At 45.3% G+C, this 16,130-nt stretch overlaps 1 protein-coding gene across 7 annotated transcripts in view; it reads left to right on the top strand.

Annotated features, from left to right (window-relative positions):
- The window catches only part of LOC147114145 (teneurin-2-like), a 1,360,318-nt gene that overhangs the window by 1,131,202 nt on the left and 212,986 nt on the right, over window positions 1-16,130 (top strand). For all 7 annotated transcript variants that reach the window (XM_085995783.1, XM_085995782.1, XM_085995780.1 and 4 more), the window contains 2 exons: window positions 1,231-1,436; window positions 14,015-14,210. In XM_085995783.1, the coding sequence (XP_085851909.1) occupies window positions 1,231-1,436; window positions 14,015-14,210 (402 nt within the window). The remainder of the gene's footprint in view (window positions 1-1,230; window positions 1,437-14,014; window positions 14,211-16,130) is intronic.

The following is a 16,130-nucleotide window of genomic DNA, read 5'->3' as shown; positions in this document are numbered from 1 at the left end:
GCACAATCCAAACCTTTCGGTAGATGAGGGAATGTCATTCTTAGGAATGGAACATTTTGCCACCCTTAGCACCAGTTGTTTGCATCAAACGCTTGCAGCTCAAATATAGGGAAGAGGCAGGGTAAAGTTTCTTCTACAATATGCTTTAACTGCACCTCTGAAGATCAACTCAACTGCACTGGCATGATATTTCCATTCCTACATCAACTATCCATGGAGTAACAGAGAGGCTGACAATTTAGTCGCCCATTTGTGTTGTCAATTCATCCACATCAGATGTCCCCAAATTTATTTCACTTGGGGACCTTTCTAGCCTGCAGAGAGGGGAGACTTTCACCCTATCCAGTCCAGGCCAGATTGGAACACATGTTTCCAGAGGTCAAAAGCTGGTATCCCACTGACAACTGCATCCAGTCTTCAAATGATAATCACCCTTAAATCTGAAATATCAGGAAATTGATCTTAACCCCACCTTCCTTTCTTCTCCCAATATCCCTCGCCTGCTTTCTCCAGGATCATGTTCAGTTGCTTCTCGAGCCCGATTATAACATTTCCTTCAATGGTCTCTCCTAATACCTCATCCTATGGGGATCATTTTAACCGAAGCCACCTGGCGGGAAACTGACAGGATCAGATCGGCCGCCCATTTTACACCTCCCACGATTTTACTTTCCATTGACTTGGACAGAATATAAATCCAATGGGGTATAAAACACAAGGCCAAATCAATCCCGTCAGTTTTCCACTGGATGGATTAGGTTAATACTACCCCCCCCATACGTTACCCATGTGTTACCCCTTGTCCACCCCAGTCCAACTCCGGCATCTCCACACCATGGAATAATCATGTTTGAACTCCGCATTTACCCCCAAATTTTCTAAATTTCTTTCAAACATGAGGGGAGAATGTGTCCTTTGCACAAATAGTTCCGAATTTCAGGGTTAGTATCTCACCCCTCGCCCCCAATCAGTGAAGACAGTGGTGGCAATCACGCCACTACAATACATTCACCCAGTCAGACTGTTATCCTTTATTTTACTTTGGCACTAAAAAGGAAGGTCAAGACTGTACAGAAAACAGATCTGTGCTTTCTTTGGATGCAACTGCCATGAAACGAGCAAATATAATGGTGATCCTCCTATAGCTACAATTCCTTGTTCTTTCACTGTTAGCCTGTCCAAATGTATGTGCTGGATGTTACCCTGAGGCGTCACTCTTTATTTTTATAGGGACAGTGGCTGTTAAAAACAGCAGCATTGATTTGGGAGACGTGGACATCGGTCGAAGAGTGTCACAGGAAGTGCCTCCAGGAGTGTTCTGGAGATCCCAGTTGTACATCGATCGGCCACAGTTCGTCAAGTTTAATGTCTCATTGGGGAAGGATGCACTTTTTGGTTTATACATTAGGAAAGGCCTTCGTCCTTCACACACTCAGGTAAAGATGCCGCTGAAGGTACCAACTTCTCATCTTGCAATTTGTTCTTTTTTTAAAAAAGAGTTGTAATGAAACGTTTAAATTGAAATGGCAGGCCTAAGTGATAAAAGTGCTTGCTCCTGTGGGGACAGTGGTAGGAATGCATTTGGTGCTGTGGGAACAGTGGTGGGGATTCATTTGGTGCTGTGGGGACAGTGGTGGGAATTCATTTGGTGCTGTGGGGACAGTGGTGGGATTGCATTTGGTGCTGTGGGGACAGTGGTGGGAATGCATTTGATGCTGTGGGGACAGTGGTGGGAATGCATTTGGTGCTGTGGGGACAGTGGTGGGAATGCATTTGGTGCTGTGGGGACAGTGGTGGGATTGCATTTGATGCTGTGGGGACAGTGGTGGGAATGCATTTGGTGCTGTGGGGACAGTGGTGGGAATGCATTTGGTGCTGTGGGGACAGTGGTGGGAATGCATTTGGTGCTGTGGGGACAGTGGTGGGATTGCATTTGGTGCTGTGGGGACAGTGGTGGGATTGTATTTGATGCTGTGGGGACAGTGGAGGGAATGCATTTGGTGCTGTGGGGACAGTGGTGGGATTGCATTTGATGCTGTGGGGACAGTGGACGGAATGCATTTGGTGCTGTGGGGACAGTGGTGGGATTGCATTTGATGCTGTGGGGACAGTGGAGGGAATGCATTTGGTGCTGTGGGGACAGTGGTGGGAATGCATTTGATGTTGTGGGGACAGTGGTGGGAATTCATTTGGTGCTGTGGGGACAGTGGTGGGAATGCATTTGATGCTGTGGGGACAGTGGTGGGAGTGCATTTGGTGCTGTGGGGACAGTGGTGGGAATTCATTTGGTGCTGTGGGACAGTGGTGGGAATGCATTTGATGCTGTGGGGACAGTGGTGGGAATGCATTTGGTGCTGTGGGGACAGTGGTGGGAATGCATTTGGTGCTGTGGGGACAGTGGTGGGAATGCATTTGGTGCTGTGGGGACAGTGATGAGGAGTTCATTTGCTTATGGGGACACTGGTGAGGAGCGCACTTGCTGTGTTGATAATGATGAGGAGCACGCCTAGTGTGGGGATAACAATGAGCAGTGTGCCTGCTGTTCTCAGGACAGTTGCGAGGAGTGTGCTTACTGTGGGGGGATTAATGAGATGATGTTTGCTGCTATCGGTAGTGGTGAGGAGCTTCCTTGCCGCTCAGGACTATCATGAGGAGCTTGCTCGCTGCCGTGGGAACAATGAGAAGGTGTGCACTTGCTGCTCACAGGACGGTTAACAAGGAGCACTTGCTGTGGAGGGCACTGATGAGAAGAATGCACGCTGCCCTCGGGTCTGTCACGAGGTGCCTGCTTGCTGCCGTGGGAACAGTGGCGAGGAGAATGCTTACATGACAGACAGATGACAAATGAAAGCTGTCTCACTTTGTCAGGAAGAGGCTAGAAGTGTGCAGTCAATTCTGTCACTCTTTTCTGCAACTTCAGAAAGGAAACAAGGCACCGTTTACAGTGACATTCTGGCATTATTGCATGAATGCATGAGAGAGGCTTTGAATGTGTGAGTCTTGCACACAATAAATGAGACCTGACAAGGCTACTCATTACGTATAAATAATGTCTTGCTCTTCTGCACCACAGAATCTCAATCCTGAAAACTGTTATAAATCCAGTTGTTTGCTTGAAAATGCGGCATTCTGTTGATCGCTGCAGATTTCGATTTTATTGAGGTTCCTCTCATGGATGTTCTAGCATGTAATGAATGTGTCAGCCCAAGCAGAGATTTTTAAACACAGGGAGGGAGGCAAAACACAAGGTAGTAACTCAAAAAATAACAGAAAGTTATTGAAGATTTATAATAATAAAGAAAGAAAGCTTTGCATTTATATAGCCTCTTTCACAATCTCAGGGCGTCCCAAAGCGCTTTACAGCCAATGAAGCACTTTTGAAGTGTAGTCACTGTGGCAATGTAAGAAACCCGGCGGCCGAGTTGTGCACAGCAAGCTCCCACGAACGGCAATGTGATAATGACAAGGTCATCTGTTTTTAGGTGTTGATTGTGCTGGACTGCACCTGGAAAATAGGCAAGTAAGCCAATCGTGGGACTCAGCCTGTGATGTTCTCCCTTGTTTTCTTGCCTGATCCCACACTTCTGCGAAGCACTAACTCATGCTCAGATACAGTTCCACCCGTGCTGGAACTCTTCTGGCACCTCACCCAAGTTGACAGTCGTCATGTGTGAGTGTAACCGTAGACAATGAGCTCTGACAGCCTGTTCACCCATGGGGGCCATCACAGCTGAACCTGATTTTGCGCTCACCCAATATCAGCCCATGCACTTCCAGTGACCAGGAGTGATAGTCCACACATCACATTGTGGCTGGGCAAAAGTAAGCGCAACTAGGGAAAGCAATCTGTTCTCTTTATCCATTCATTTCTATTAAGCAAACTCCAACAAATAACATGACCTGTGAAAGCTTGCAAAAACCTGAGTCCAAAATCAATGCTTGCAAGGAGCCATGCCCGTAAAGCATCAATAGGCCTGTTATGTAGATATTTCTCTGGTGCTGTACAATAACAACTTGCATGTATATTTAATGCAGTAAAAGTCCCAAGGTGCTTCATAGGAGCGTTATCAGACAAAATTTGACACCGAGCCACATAAGGAGATATTAGGACAGGTGACCAAAAGCTTGGTCAAAGAGGTAGGTTTTAGGGAGCATCTTAAAGGAGGAGGGAAAGGTGGAGGGCCAAAGAGGTTAGGGAGAAAATTCCAGAGTGTAGATCCTAGACAGCAGAAGGCCCAATGGTGGGGCGAAGGAGGTTACAGAGATAGGCAAGGGCAAGACCATGGAGGGATTTGTACACAAGGATGAGAATTTTAAATTGAGGCATTGCTGGACTGGGAGACATCTCCATGCCAAAGGTCATTCCCGTAAGCGAGTCCTCACTCCCTACGAACCCGAGTGTGACTTTACACGTCCAATATCCGGTAAGGCAGCATTGCTTATGTATTGAACAGAGTCTCTTGTTACTGTTTTTAGCTTACTAGATAGGACTTGAACCCTCTTGAGAGTTCGCAGACTTCAGAAAGCAGAAGAATAAATAAGCGATAAGGAGATATTAGGATAGGTGACCAAAAGCTTTGTCAAAGAGGTAGGTTTTAAGGAGCAACTAAAAGGAGGAGAGAAAGGTGGAGGGCCAGAGAGGTTTATGGAGGAAAGGTGGAGGCCCCACAAGGTTGTGTGCTGAGCCCCCTCCTCTACTCCCTCTTCACCCACGACTGTGTGGCTGTTCATGGTTCCAACACCATCATCAAGTTTGCGGATGATACCACGGAGGTTGGCCAGATCACCAACAACGATGAGTTAGCCTACAGGGAGGAGGTCCAGCATCTCGTGAAGTGGTGCGCCGATAACAACCTGGCCCTTAACATCAAGAAAACCAAAGAAATCATTGTGGACTTCAGGAAGTCTAAAGGCGGAAGTCACACCCCCATCCACATCAATGGGGCTGTGGTGGAAAGGGTGGACAGCTTTAAGTTCTTCGGAGTCCGCATCACGGAAGACCTCTCCTGGTCCCTCAATACCTCCTCTTTGGTAAAGAAGGCCCAGCAGCGCCTATATTTCCTAAGGAGGCTGAAGGGATGTAGCCTGTCACCCCTGATCCTCTCTAACTTTTACTGCTGCACAATAGAGAGCATCCTGACGAACTGTATCACAGTGTGGTATGGCAGCTGTAGCTCCTGTGACCGGAAAGCCCTGCAGCGGGTAGTCAAAACTGCCCAACGCATTACCGGCACCCGGCTATCGACCATAGAGAACATCTACCAGAAACGCTGTTTACGGAGGTCACTGACCATCATCAAAGACCCTACCCACCCCAGCCACAGTCTGTTCGCCCTCCTGCCATCTGGGAGATGCTACAGATGCATTCGCACCCGAACGACCAGATTTAGGAACAGCTTCTTTCCCAGGGCTGTCATCCTACTGAACTCTACAAATAAACACTAAAGCCTGCACATCTGTCAATGCACTTTATTATGTTTATGTATTACAAGCCAAATGAATGTTGAATGTTAAATGTCTTAATCTAAATGTACACTCTCGGGAGCCGCAAGACTACATTTCGTTGTACTGCACTTGTGCACTAGCAATGACAATAAAGTTGATTATGATTATGATTATGATTATGATTAGACAGCAGAAGGCACGGCCGCCAATGGTGGGGCGAAGGATATTGGGGATGCACAAGAGGACAGAATTGGAGGAACAGAGAATTCTCGGAGGGTTGTAGGGCTGGAGGAGGTTACAGAGATAAGATTGTGGGTTGGGTTATAAAGTATAGAACAAGTTCATTAGAAATAACAAATACATAGCAGCAATGGACTGTACCACAACCCTAAGCTGTTTTTTCAGAACTTTTAACTCGCGCTCCTTCAACAATAATAAAAAGAGATGACACTTTCCTAATTCTCCTCATAATACTAAACCTCTACAGTAACTTTTATTTTTTTTAAAAGAACAACATAACATAGATGCTGGAAATTTGAAACAAAAACGGAAAATATCAAAAACAGTCAGTTAGTATGTGTTAAAAAAGGAAAATGGTGACATTACTGATTCCAGTCCTGACAAAGGGCTCGGCCTGGAACGTCAATATTTCCCTTTCTTTACTGGTACTTTTACACTTGGTTGTTTGTAATGGCCCACAATGCTCTATGAGAAGCATCTCCACGAGTTGCATTACAATGATAGAACTGGTGAACTCGGACCATGCTGCCTGGGGTAAACCTCTCATCTCCTTTGAAGCTAGAAACTGGGATAGAGGAAAACAAAAAAGTACCTTGTATAGTTGAATCAAGTTTAGCTAATTAATGTGATGGTTTCTTGATCTCTCCCCATGTGCGTCTGAGACCCCAGCCCGTTTGCACGTGTTACCAAGCATTTTACATTAATTTGATAGATTTTGAAACAAAGTATGCAGTCTGTTTTTGGTTATTTCTACATGCTTTGCAGTCACAATGTATTCATCTAGGAGTAATGACCTAGAAATTCGATCAGGCCTGTTGTCAGGCCTGAAATGATTGGCGCACAAAGAGTGCACGCCAGAGGCCAGAGGTCCGAGGCTGTCGCCTGAAATTCGGCCTCGAACCTCATCAGCATATTTCCGATGAACTGCAGGGGCCTGTTGTGCCTCCAGTGGCAGCTGGCCTTCAATTTGGGCCATCTACCTGGTCAGCAGCAGCCTTTGGGTATGTCCTGGGATTGGAGGAGGGAGGAGAATGGGAGGGAGCCTAGCTTGGGCCAGCAGGTGCCTGCAGCAGTGCACCTCCCTGACCTATGTGAACATAAGTATATATTAAAAACCTGACTTTTTTGTTGGCAGTCACGGGTTAGGCCACAACAAATGCAGGAAAACCTGAGCAGAGCACGCCCGGCTCATGCGCCGCTCAGCCCTGACCAATTTAGGAGATGGGTTCTGGAGCAGGCGTTACGAAACATAGAAGATAGGAGCAGGAGTAGGCCATTCGGCCCCTCGAGCCTGCTCCGCCATTCAATGCGATCATGGCTGATCATCCAAATTCAGTACCCGGTCCCTGCTTTCTCCCCATACCTCTTGATCCCTTTAGCCTTAAGAAATATATCCAACTCCTTCTTGAATATATGTAATGAATTGGCCTCTACTGCCTTCTGTGGTAGAGAATTCCACAGGTTCACCACTCACTGGGTGAAGAAATTCCTCCTCATTTCTGTCCTAAATGGCCTACCCCTTATCCTTAGACTGTGACCCCTGGTTCTGGACTCCCTGACCATCGGGAACATCCTTCCTGCATCTAGTCTGCCCAGTCCTGTCAGAATTTTATAAGTTTCAATGAGATCCCCTCTCATTCTTCTAAACTCCAGCGAGTACAAGCCCAATCGACCCAATCTCTCCACATACGTCATTCCTGCCATCCCAGGTATCAGCCTGGTGAATCTTCGCTGAACTCCTTCCATGGCAAGAACATCCTTCCTCAGATAAGGCGACCAAAACTGCATACAATACTCAAGATGCAGTCTCACCAAGGCCCTGTACAACTGCAGCAAGACATCCTTGTTCCTGTACTCAAACCCTCTTGCTACGAAGGCCAACATACCATTTGCCTTCTTAACTGCCTGCTGCACCTGCATGCTTACCTTCAGCAACTGGTGCACAAGGACACCCAGGTCTTGCTGCACTTCCCCTTCTCCCAATCTATTGCCATTCAGATAATAATCTGCCTTCTTGTTTTTGGCACCAAAGTGGATAACTTCACATTTATCCACATTATATTGCATCTGCCATGCTTCTGCTCAATCACCCAATCTGTCCAAATCATCCTGGAGTTTCTCGGCATCCTCCTCACAGCACACACGCCCACCCAGCTTTGTGTCGTCTGCAAATTTGGTGATGTTACATCTAGTTCCCTTGTCTAGATCATTAATATATATTGGCCCAGAAATTCGGGTCGGGGGCTTCCCGTGAGTGTAAGCCCCTGACCTGCACTTACCTTGCGTGCCGGCAGTTGAGCTGTAGGGCCCCCTGGAATTCCGCTCCGGGGCCTGGCCCAGCTGCCGGCGCGCTGTGCTTGCGTGTCCCAGGGGTGTAGTTAGTGCGATGCGTCCCCTGGGATCATGTGAGCCATGGGCAGCCAATCGGAGGAGGGAAAAGCCCATTCATAAGATTGACAGGAAGGCCTGTCAAAACCTATAAATACTACAGGCCCCAAAATAGCAGTAAACCTTCAAATAATTTTTTTTTTAAATCACACTTTTTAAATAAACTATAAATTACATTAAATAACTATTTTAAACAATAATTTAAATTTTTGAAAAAAATAATTTTATATTCTAACGGGGCTAAAAATAAACTTACCTTGCTTTAAAGTATTTAAAAATAATAAACCTGTGGAAAAACTGTTTTAATTTTAATTAATTGACCACTTACCTTGCAAAAAGCAGGCCCTTACGCCTGCTTTTTAAATGTGTAAATCCTGCAGGCTTACCCTCCCGGGAAAACCTGTAAAAAAAAAACTTAAGTTTAAAGCGCACGCGCAGCCTCCCCTGCGCGCGCGTTCGACCTCTGAACCCCTTCGTTCAGAGGATCGGAAGTGCCGGTTTCCTGCGCATGCGCAGTGCATGCAGAAAACCGGCACTTCCATTCGGCCTACGGGTGAGTACCCTGTGCATACTCACCCGTGGAGACCCGAATTTCTGGGCCAATGTGAATAGCTGGGGTCCAAGGACCGATCCCTGCGGTACCCCACTAGTCACTGCCTGCCACTCAGAAAAAGACCCGTTTATTCCAACTCTTTGCTTTCTGTCTGCCAACCAGTTCTCTATCCAAGTCAATACCTTGCCCCCAATCCCATGTGCCTTAACTTTACACGCTAATCTCTTATGCGGGACCTTATCGAAAGTCCAAATACACCACATCCACTGGTTCTCCCTTATATATTTTACCAGTTACATCCTCAAAAAATTCCAGTAGATTAGTCATTAATATATGCAAGCGGCCTAATGCCCCTTTTAGGTGGCTACCAGGGGTGCCTGAATATCGCCTGACCCAATATGGGGTCGGACACATTTCAGGCGTCCTTGAAATATAGAACATAACTCCGCAAAATTGATCAATTTTTTTACCTTAATCTTACACCCAAAAATGGACAAAACAGGGTCCAATTTCCCTGCCAATGCCTTTGAAGTGTTATTTTGCAAATCATACTGTAATATTTACCATTCCAGCCTGGAGAAAGCAATCATGTAGTAACCAAATTTAAAGTGACCCTTCACATCTCATAGATATATACTAGAAATATATAACATTTCTTAGGAGTTAAATTGTGACAGATCCCATATTTATTAGAGGCCTTCTCTTCCAGCCTGGACTATCTCTATAAACCAGGAAAGTGTGAGGAAAGTGTGCTGTCCCTAACCAAGCATTCCTGTTAATGGACTACCAGCTTCCCAAACTCTGCTACATATTTCTTATTCCCTGGTCGCAAATTCGTCTGCATTATTTTCTTTTGTCAAAGTTAATATATGACCGTGTCCATCTCCTTCCATCCCCCCTGGCTATTGTTTAACACCTCTGGGCAAAATGCAATATTAGCCTGAGAGATGATGAGAGATTTGAGAAGGTCATTGAGGAGAAGCTGCAAAATGGGTTATAGGAGCAAATGAACATTAAACATTGTCAGCACAGTTTAGTCAGTCCTCAGTGTGACAAATTGGTCGGATTGGATTTTTCTTATCAGATATTCAGGCTCCTCTATTGACTATAGTGGACCTTCTAATAGGAAAAGAGAAGACTGAGAGGTGAACTCATAGAGATCTTTAAAATTAAGAAGGGGTTCGATAGGGTAGATGTAGAGAAGATGTTTTCACTTGTGGGGGAATCCAAAACTAGGGGCCATACATGTAAGATATTAACGTTTCAGGTCGATGACCTTTCATCAGAACTGGAAAACGTTCGAGATGTAACAGGTTTTAAACAAGTACAGAGGAAGGGAAAGTGGGCAGGGGAAGAAAGAACAAAAGGGATGGTCTGTGATAGGGTGGAAGGCTGGAGAGATTAAATGACAAAAGGGATGATGGTGCAAGGCGAAAGGAGATGGTAATAGGACAAGTAAAGAAACAAAAGATGTGTCTAGAGGAGGTGTAAATGGGAATAGCAGAACCATTACCAACAGCTGTTGTCTAAAAAAATGGGGTCAGTGGTTATTATCTGAAATTGTTGAACTCAGTGTTGAGTCCGGAAGGCTGTAAAGTGCCTAATAGAAAGATGAGGTGCTGTTTGTTGAGCTTCATTGGAACAGTGTAGGAGGCCAAGGACAGAGAGGTCAGAGTGGGAGTGTGGCGGAGAATTAAAATGACAAGCGACCGGAAGCTCGGGGTCACGCTTGCAGATTGAGAGGGACTGTTCCCTCCTCGACACCCTGGTTCACTCCTCTATCACCCCCAACACCCGCTCCCTTTCCCACGGCACCTTCCCGTGCAAGCACAGGACATGCAACACCTTCCTTTTGACCACCTCCCTTCCCATCATCCAGGGCCCCAAACATTCCTTTCAGGTGAAACAGCAATTTACTTGTACCTCTTTCAATTTAGTGTACTGTATTCGCTGCTTATGACGCGGTCTCCTCTACATTGGGGAGAGCAAATGCAGATTGCGTGACCGCTTTGTGGAACACCTCCGTTCAGTCCGCAAGCGTGACCCCGAGCTTCCGGTCATCTGTCACTTTAACTCCCTGCCCCACTCCATAAGCATATGGAGGGAGCCATGGGAGAGTCTGGGTGCAGCCATGCACCTTTGTGCAGTGCTTGTCAGTATTTGCAGCACCTCAATGCTGTAGAACACTGATGGCACAAATGTCAAAATTAATTTGCACATGGCCCCTTTAAGGAAATCAGTTGATGACGTGTCATCAAATGATGTCATCAGACCCGCTTCCTTCAATTGGCCAGGAACCCCCCAGGGTGGGCTTAACAAGCCCAATCAGGGGAAAATACTTTCGGACAGCGGGCTGGAGCCAGCAACGAGGCCGGGACCCGCCACCGACGTCACCAGCCACGGACCCACCGAGGTTGGTAAAATCCAGCATTTTCTGTTTTTGTTATAGCATAGATGCATAGTTGGGGAAGCTAGAGAAGTAAATGAGGGAGAAATGAATAGAAGAATATGTCGATAGGGTGAGATGACGTAAATAGCATGGGAGGAGGCTCATGTGGAGCATAAACACTGGCATAGTCCTGTAAACACTGGCATAGTCCTGTAAACACTGGCATAGTCCTGTAAACACTGGCATCGTCCTGTAAACACTGGCATCGTCCTGTAAACACTGGCATCGTCCTGTAAACACTGGCATCGTCCTGTAAACACTGGCATAGTCCTGTAAACACTGGCATAGTCCTGTAAACACTGGCATAGTCCTGTAAACGCTGGCATCATCCTGTAAACGCTGGCATAGTCCTGTAAACGCTGGCATCGTCCTGTAAACGCTGGCATCGTCCTGTAAACGCTGGCATTGTCCTGTAAACACTGGCATCGTCCTGTCGGTCCGAATGGTCTGTTTCTGGGCTGTAAAGTCTGTGTAATTCTACGAAGATCTCGGGTTTAATTCTTTTTCTGTCCTGATCGCCCAGGCGTTAGCTGTGGCATAGTGGTAGCACTCTTGCCTCTGAGTCAGAAGGGTTCAAAATCCCACTCCAGAGACTTGAGTAAGTAATTAAACTGCCACTCCAGTGCAGTACTGAGGGCGCCGTCTTTCAGATGAGACATTAAAACAAGGCCACGTCTGCCCTCTCAGGGAAACGTAAAAGATCCCATGGCACTAATTTGAAGAAAAACAGGGGAGCTTTCCCTGGTGTCCTGGCCAATATTTATCCCTCAACCAACATCACTGAAACAGATTATCTGGTCATTATCACATTGCTGTTCGTGGAACCTTGCTGTGTGCAAATTGGCTGCTGCATTTCACTACAGCACAACAGGGACTACACTTCAAATAGTACTTAATTGGCTGTAAAGCGCTTTGCGACATCCTAAGGTCATGAAAGGCACTATATAAATGCAAGTTCTTTCTTTCTTTCTTAGCCTTCATCTTAGCCAGGTGGCAGTGAGGCTGGAGGGAATGCAGTAACTCCTGATTTGTGTTCTATTTTTTCTGTCCCTGTCTTTAGGGAACCCTTTGGTTTCCCTTCAATACCTTCCCAACTAATTATCACTCAGCACACAGTTGTATAATAACAAGTACCATGTGAAATTTAGAAATAAATATGAAATGTGAATGATTAATACAGTTGGTATTTTTTCTAGGGCTCCAGATGGCATCAGAAGTTGTGAGAGAAAAACTTGAGTAGTTTATGGATATCATCTGAAATCCATGATTAAATAATAGGTTCACAGTAGCTCTCTGTCATCTGTCATTTTTGTAATGCATGCTAATGGATTGAATAAAACATAAACAGTGCTATCACACTGAATAAAAGCAAAAGATCTAATTGTGTTCTCATTGCCGTAGAATAATACTATCACAAGATTTACATGAGGGTAACCATTATGTATTATCCAGGGTTAGCTTGGCACCATTGGTAGCCAATTCTCTTCTGAGTCAGAAGATTGTGGGTATCAATTTTGTTTGATAACACTCCTGTGAAGCACCTTGGGATGTTTTTGCTGCGTAATTGAAACATACAAGATTCTGAAGGAGATTGACAGGGCAGATGCTGAGAGGTTGTTTCCCCTGGCTGGAGTGTCTAGAATTACGGGGATCGGGTGGGATATGTGTCGGTGCAGGCTCGATGGGCCGAAATGGCCTCTATCTGCACTGTGGGGTTTCTGTGATTTCTGTGAATTAGGGGTCATAGTCTCAGGATAAGGGGTAGGCCATTTAAGACTGAGATGAGGAGGAATTTCTTCACTGAGAGGGTTGTGAATCTTTGGAATTCTCTACCCCAGAGGGCTGTGAATGCTGAGTCTTTGAGTATATTCAAGACTGAGATAGATAGATTTTGAGACTCCAGGGGAATCAAGGGATATGGAGATCAGGCGGGAAAGTGGAGTTGAGGTCGATGATCAGCCATGATCTTAGTGAATGGCGGAGCAGGCTCGAGGGGCCGAATGGCTTACTCCTGCTCTTATTTCTTATGTTCTTATGTTAACGGCACTCTGTAAATGCAACTTGTTGTTCAAACCCCGCTCCACGACTTGTGCACATAGCCTAGGCTGGCACTTCAGTGTAGTACTGATTGAAGCGTTGCATCGCTGGAGATGCCATCCTTTGGATTAAGACATTCAACTTGTTCTGGTGAATGCAAAAGGTCTCATGGTACTATTCAAAGAATATTCGGGAGTTCACCTGGTATCCTGGCCCCTCATTTACCATTTGTGGGACCTGGCTGTGCAAAAATTGGCTGCCATGTTTGCCAAATAAACAGTGATTGCAAGTAATTCATTGAACGTGAAGCACTTTGGGATGTCTTGAGAAATGTGATGAAACAATATATAAATGCAGGTTCTTTCTTTATAGGGCAGTATTCTAATCATGGGCACTTCCAGGTAGCTGTTGCTTCTTGATCATTTTCACTGTCGTTTGCGGAGAGCAGTTGTGATATTCCTACTAATAAAAATTGCCATTAATGGTAAGACACTTGAATGGAAATAAAAATCTGCAGAGATGTACAAAGGGCTGCCGATTCACTAACACCCGTTTTACACTATCGCAAAAAATCAAAATTACCTCCCCTTGTGTACTTGAAGTATAATGACATCTATATAGAATGATTAATAACATGGCACAATCACTCTGATTATCAAGTGATAATCATCAGATTAATTGGAAGCAAACACTTTGGAAATTATGAAGGAATTACTTAGCAGTTCTAAAGCAGAATTAAAAGAGAGTTAAGAGTTTGCTAGCTGATTATAGTTCAATTGCTTCCTTCAGCTACAACTCTTCAATTAAGATGATTGTTAAGAGGATTATCTCATTTACGAAGGTAAATCTGAGCTCATTTGAAGCCAATTTTACACTGCAACTGCTTTTGTTTCTGCTTTCAGTATGATTTCATGGAGCGTCTTGATGGCAAGGAGAAGTGGAGCATGATGGAGTCACCACGCGAGCGGAGAAGCATCCAGACCTTGGTCATCAACGAAGCTGTATTTGTTCAGTACCTGGATTCAGGAACATGGCATCTTGCTTTCTACAATGATGGAAAGGAAAAGGAACTGATCTCCTTCAATACTGCTGTCCTAGGTGAGTAGAACTGGCGTACAGTATATGGACTACTTAAGATACAGTAAAACTTTGTGCATAAATGGCTCCTCTGTTTCTTAGTTGCCATTTTAATAAAGCTAAAAATTGCAAGTATTTAATGGGGATAAAATAAAAGAGCTGCTAGATATTTGCAATATCAGCGCTGGGGACCAGACTTCCTGGAAGGCAGTGTCCATGTTCTGGCAGCTGTGTCCCTCAGGAGTATTGATTCATCAACTGAGGCAAGATGGAAAGTGGTAATCAAGAGGAGTTTTCCTTTTCCCATGTTTGACCTGAAGCCATGAGATTTCATGGGGGAAAGTCAATATTGAGGGTTCCCTGGGCCATTCCCACCCAAATGTGCCCCTACCTCTGGTGGGTCTATCCTGCTGGTGGGACAAGATGATGGAGGAGTCTGGGACGCTGGCTAATAGATGCAGTGATTATGACTGTTGCTTGACTAGTCTGTGGGAGGGCTCTCCCAACTTTGGTACCAGTCCCCAAATGTCAGTGAGGGGGACTTTGCAGCATCGACTGGTCTGGTGTCCTGATCCAAAGCTTAGGTTGCAACCGAATTGTCCATCCACTTCTATTCTTTGTAATGTTTTGACACAACTGAGTGGATTGCTAGAGCACCGCAGAGAGGAATTAAGAGTCAACCACATGGTTGCGGGGCTGGAGTCGCATGTAGGGCTGACTGGGTAAGGACAGCAGGTTTCTTTCCCTAAAACACATTAGTGAACCAATTGGGTTTTTATGACAATCTGGTAGCTTCATGGTCACTTTTTTATTGATACCAGATTTTTTTTCCAACTGAATTCAAATTCTCAAAATGCCATGGTGGGGTTTGAACTCACATTCTCTAGATTATTAGTTCAATAACATAACCACTACACTACTGTATAGTTCTGGGCTTTACACAGAGTTAGGAGTCACTGAGGGAGCTTTAGCAATAGAGGAGATCTGGGAGTTCCATTTGAAGCCAGGAGAACTAGCTTAGAGCTAGTGAGCTTGTTTTAGCTGAAGGCGGACTAACGGTAAAACCATTAAAGATAGAAGTTAGTAGTTGTTGATGAGATTTAGAAACATAAGAAACATAGAAAAATAGGAGCAGGAGTAGGCCATTCGGCCCTTCGAGCCTGCTCCACCATTCAATATGATCATGGCTGATCCCCTATCTCAATACCATATTCCCGCTCTCTCCCCATACCCCTTGATGCCTTTTGTGTCTAGAAATCAATCTATCGCCTTCTTAAATATATTCAGTGACTTGGCCTCCACAGCCTTCTGTGGTAGAGAATTCCACAAGTTCACCACCCTCTGAGTGAATAAATTTCTCCTCATCTCAGTCCTAAATGTCCTACCCCGTATCCTGAGACTGACCCCTCGTTCTCGACCCCCCAGCCAGGGGAAACATCCTCTCTGCATCAAGTCTGTCTAGCCCTGCCAGAATTTTATACGTTTCAGTGAGATCCCCTCTCATTCTTCTAAACTCTAGTGAATACAGGCCTAGTCGACCCAATCTCTCCTCATACGACAGTCCTGTCATCCCGGGAATCAGTCTGGTGAACCTTCGCTGCACTCCCTCTATGGCAAGTATATCTTTTCTTAGTAAGGAGACCAAAACTGCACACAGTACTCCAGGTGTGGTCTCCCCAAGGCCCTGTATAACTGTAGTAAGACATCCTTGCTCCTGTACTTAAATCCTCTTGCAATGAAGGCCAACATAACATTTGCCATCCTAACTGCTTGCTGCACCTGCATGTTTGCTTTCAGTGACTGGCGTACAAGGACACCCAGGTCTCTCTGTACATCAACATTCCCCAATCTATCGCCATTTAAATAATTTGTGTTTTTTCTACCAAAGTGGATAACTTCACATTTATCCACGTTATACTTCATCTGCCATGTATTTGCCCA

This window comes from Somniosus microcephalus, chromosome 8 (genome assembly GCF_052327205.1).
Source record: "Somniosus microcephalus isolate GS21.2 chromosome 8, FLI_Smic_1.0, whole genome shotgun sequence".
NCBI classification, from domain to species: Eukaryota; Metazoa; Chordata; class Chondrichthyes; order Squaliformes; family Somniosidae; genus Somniosus; species Somniosus microcephalus.
This window is presented reverse-complemented; position numbering and strand designations above follow the sequence as displayed.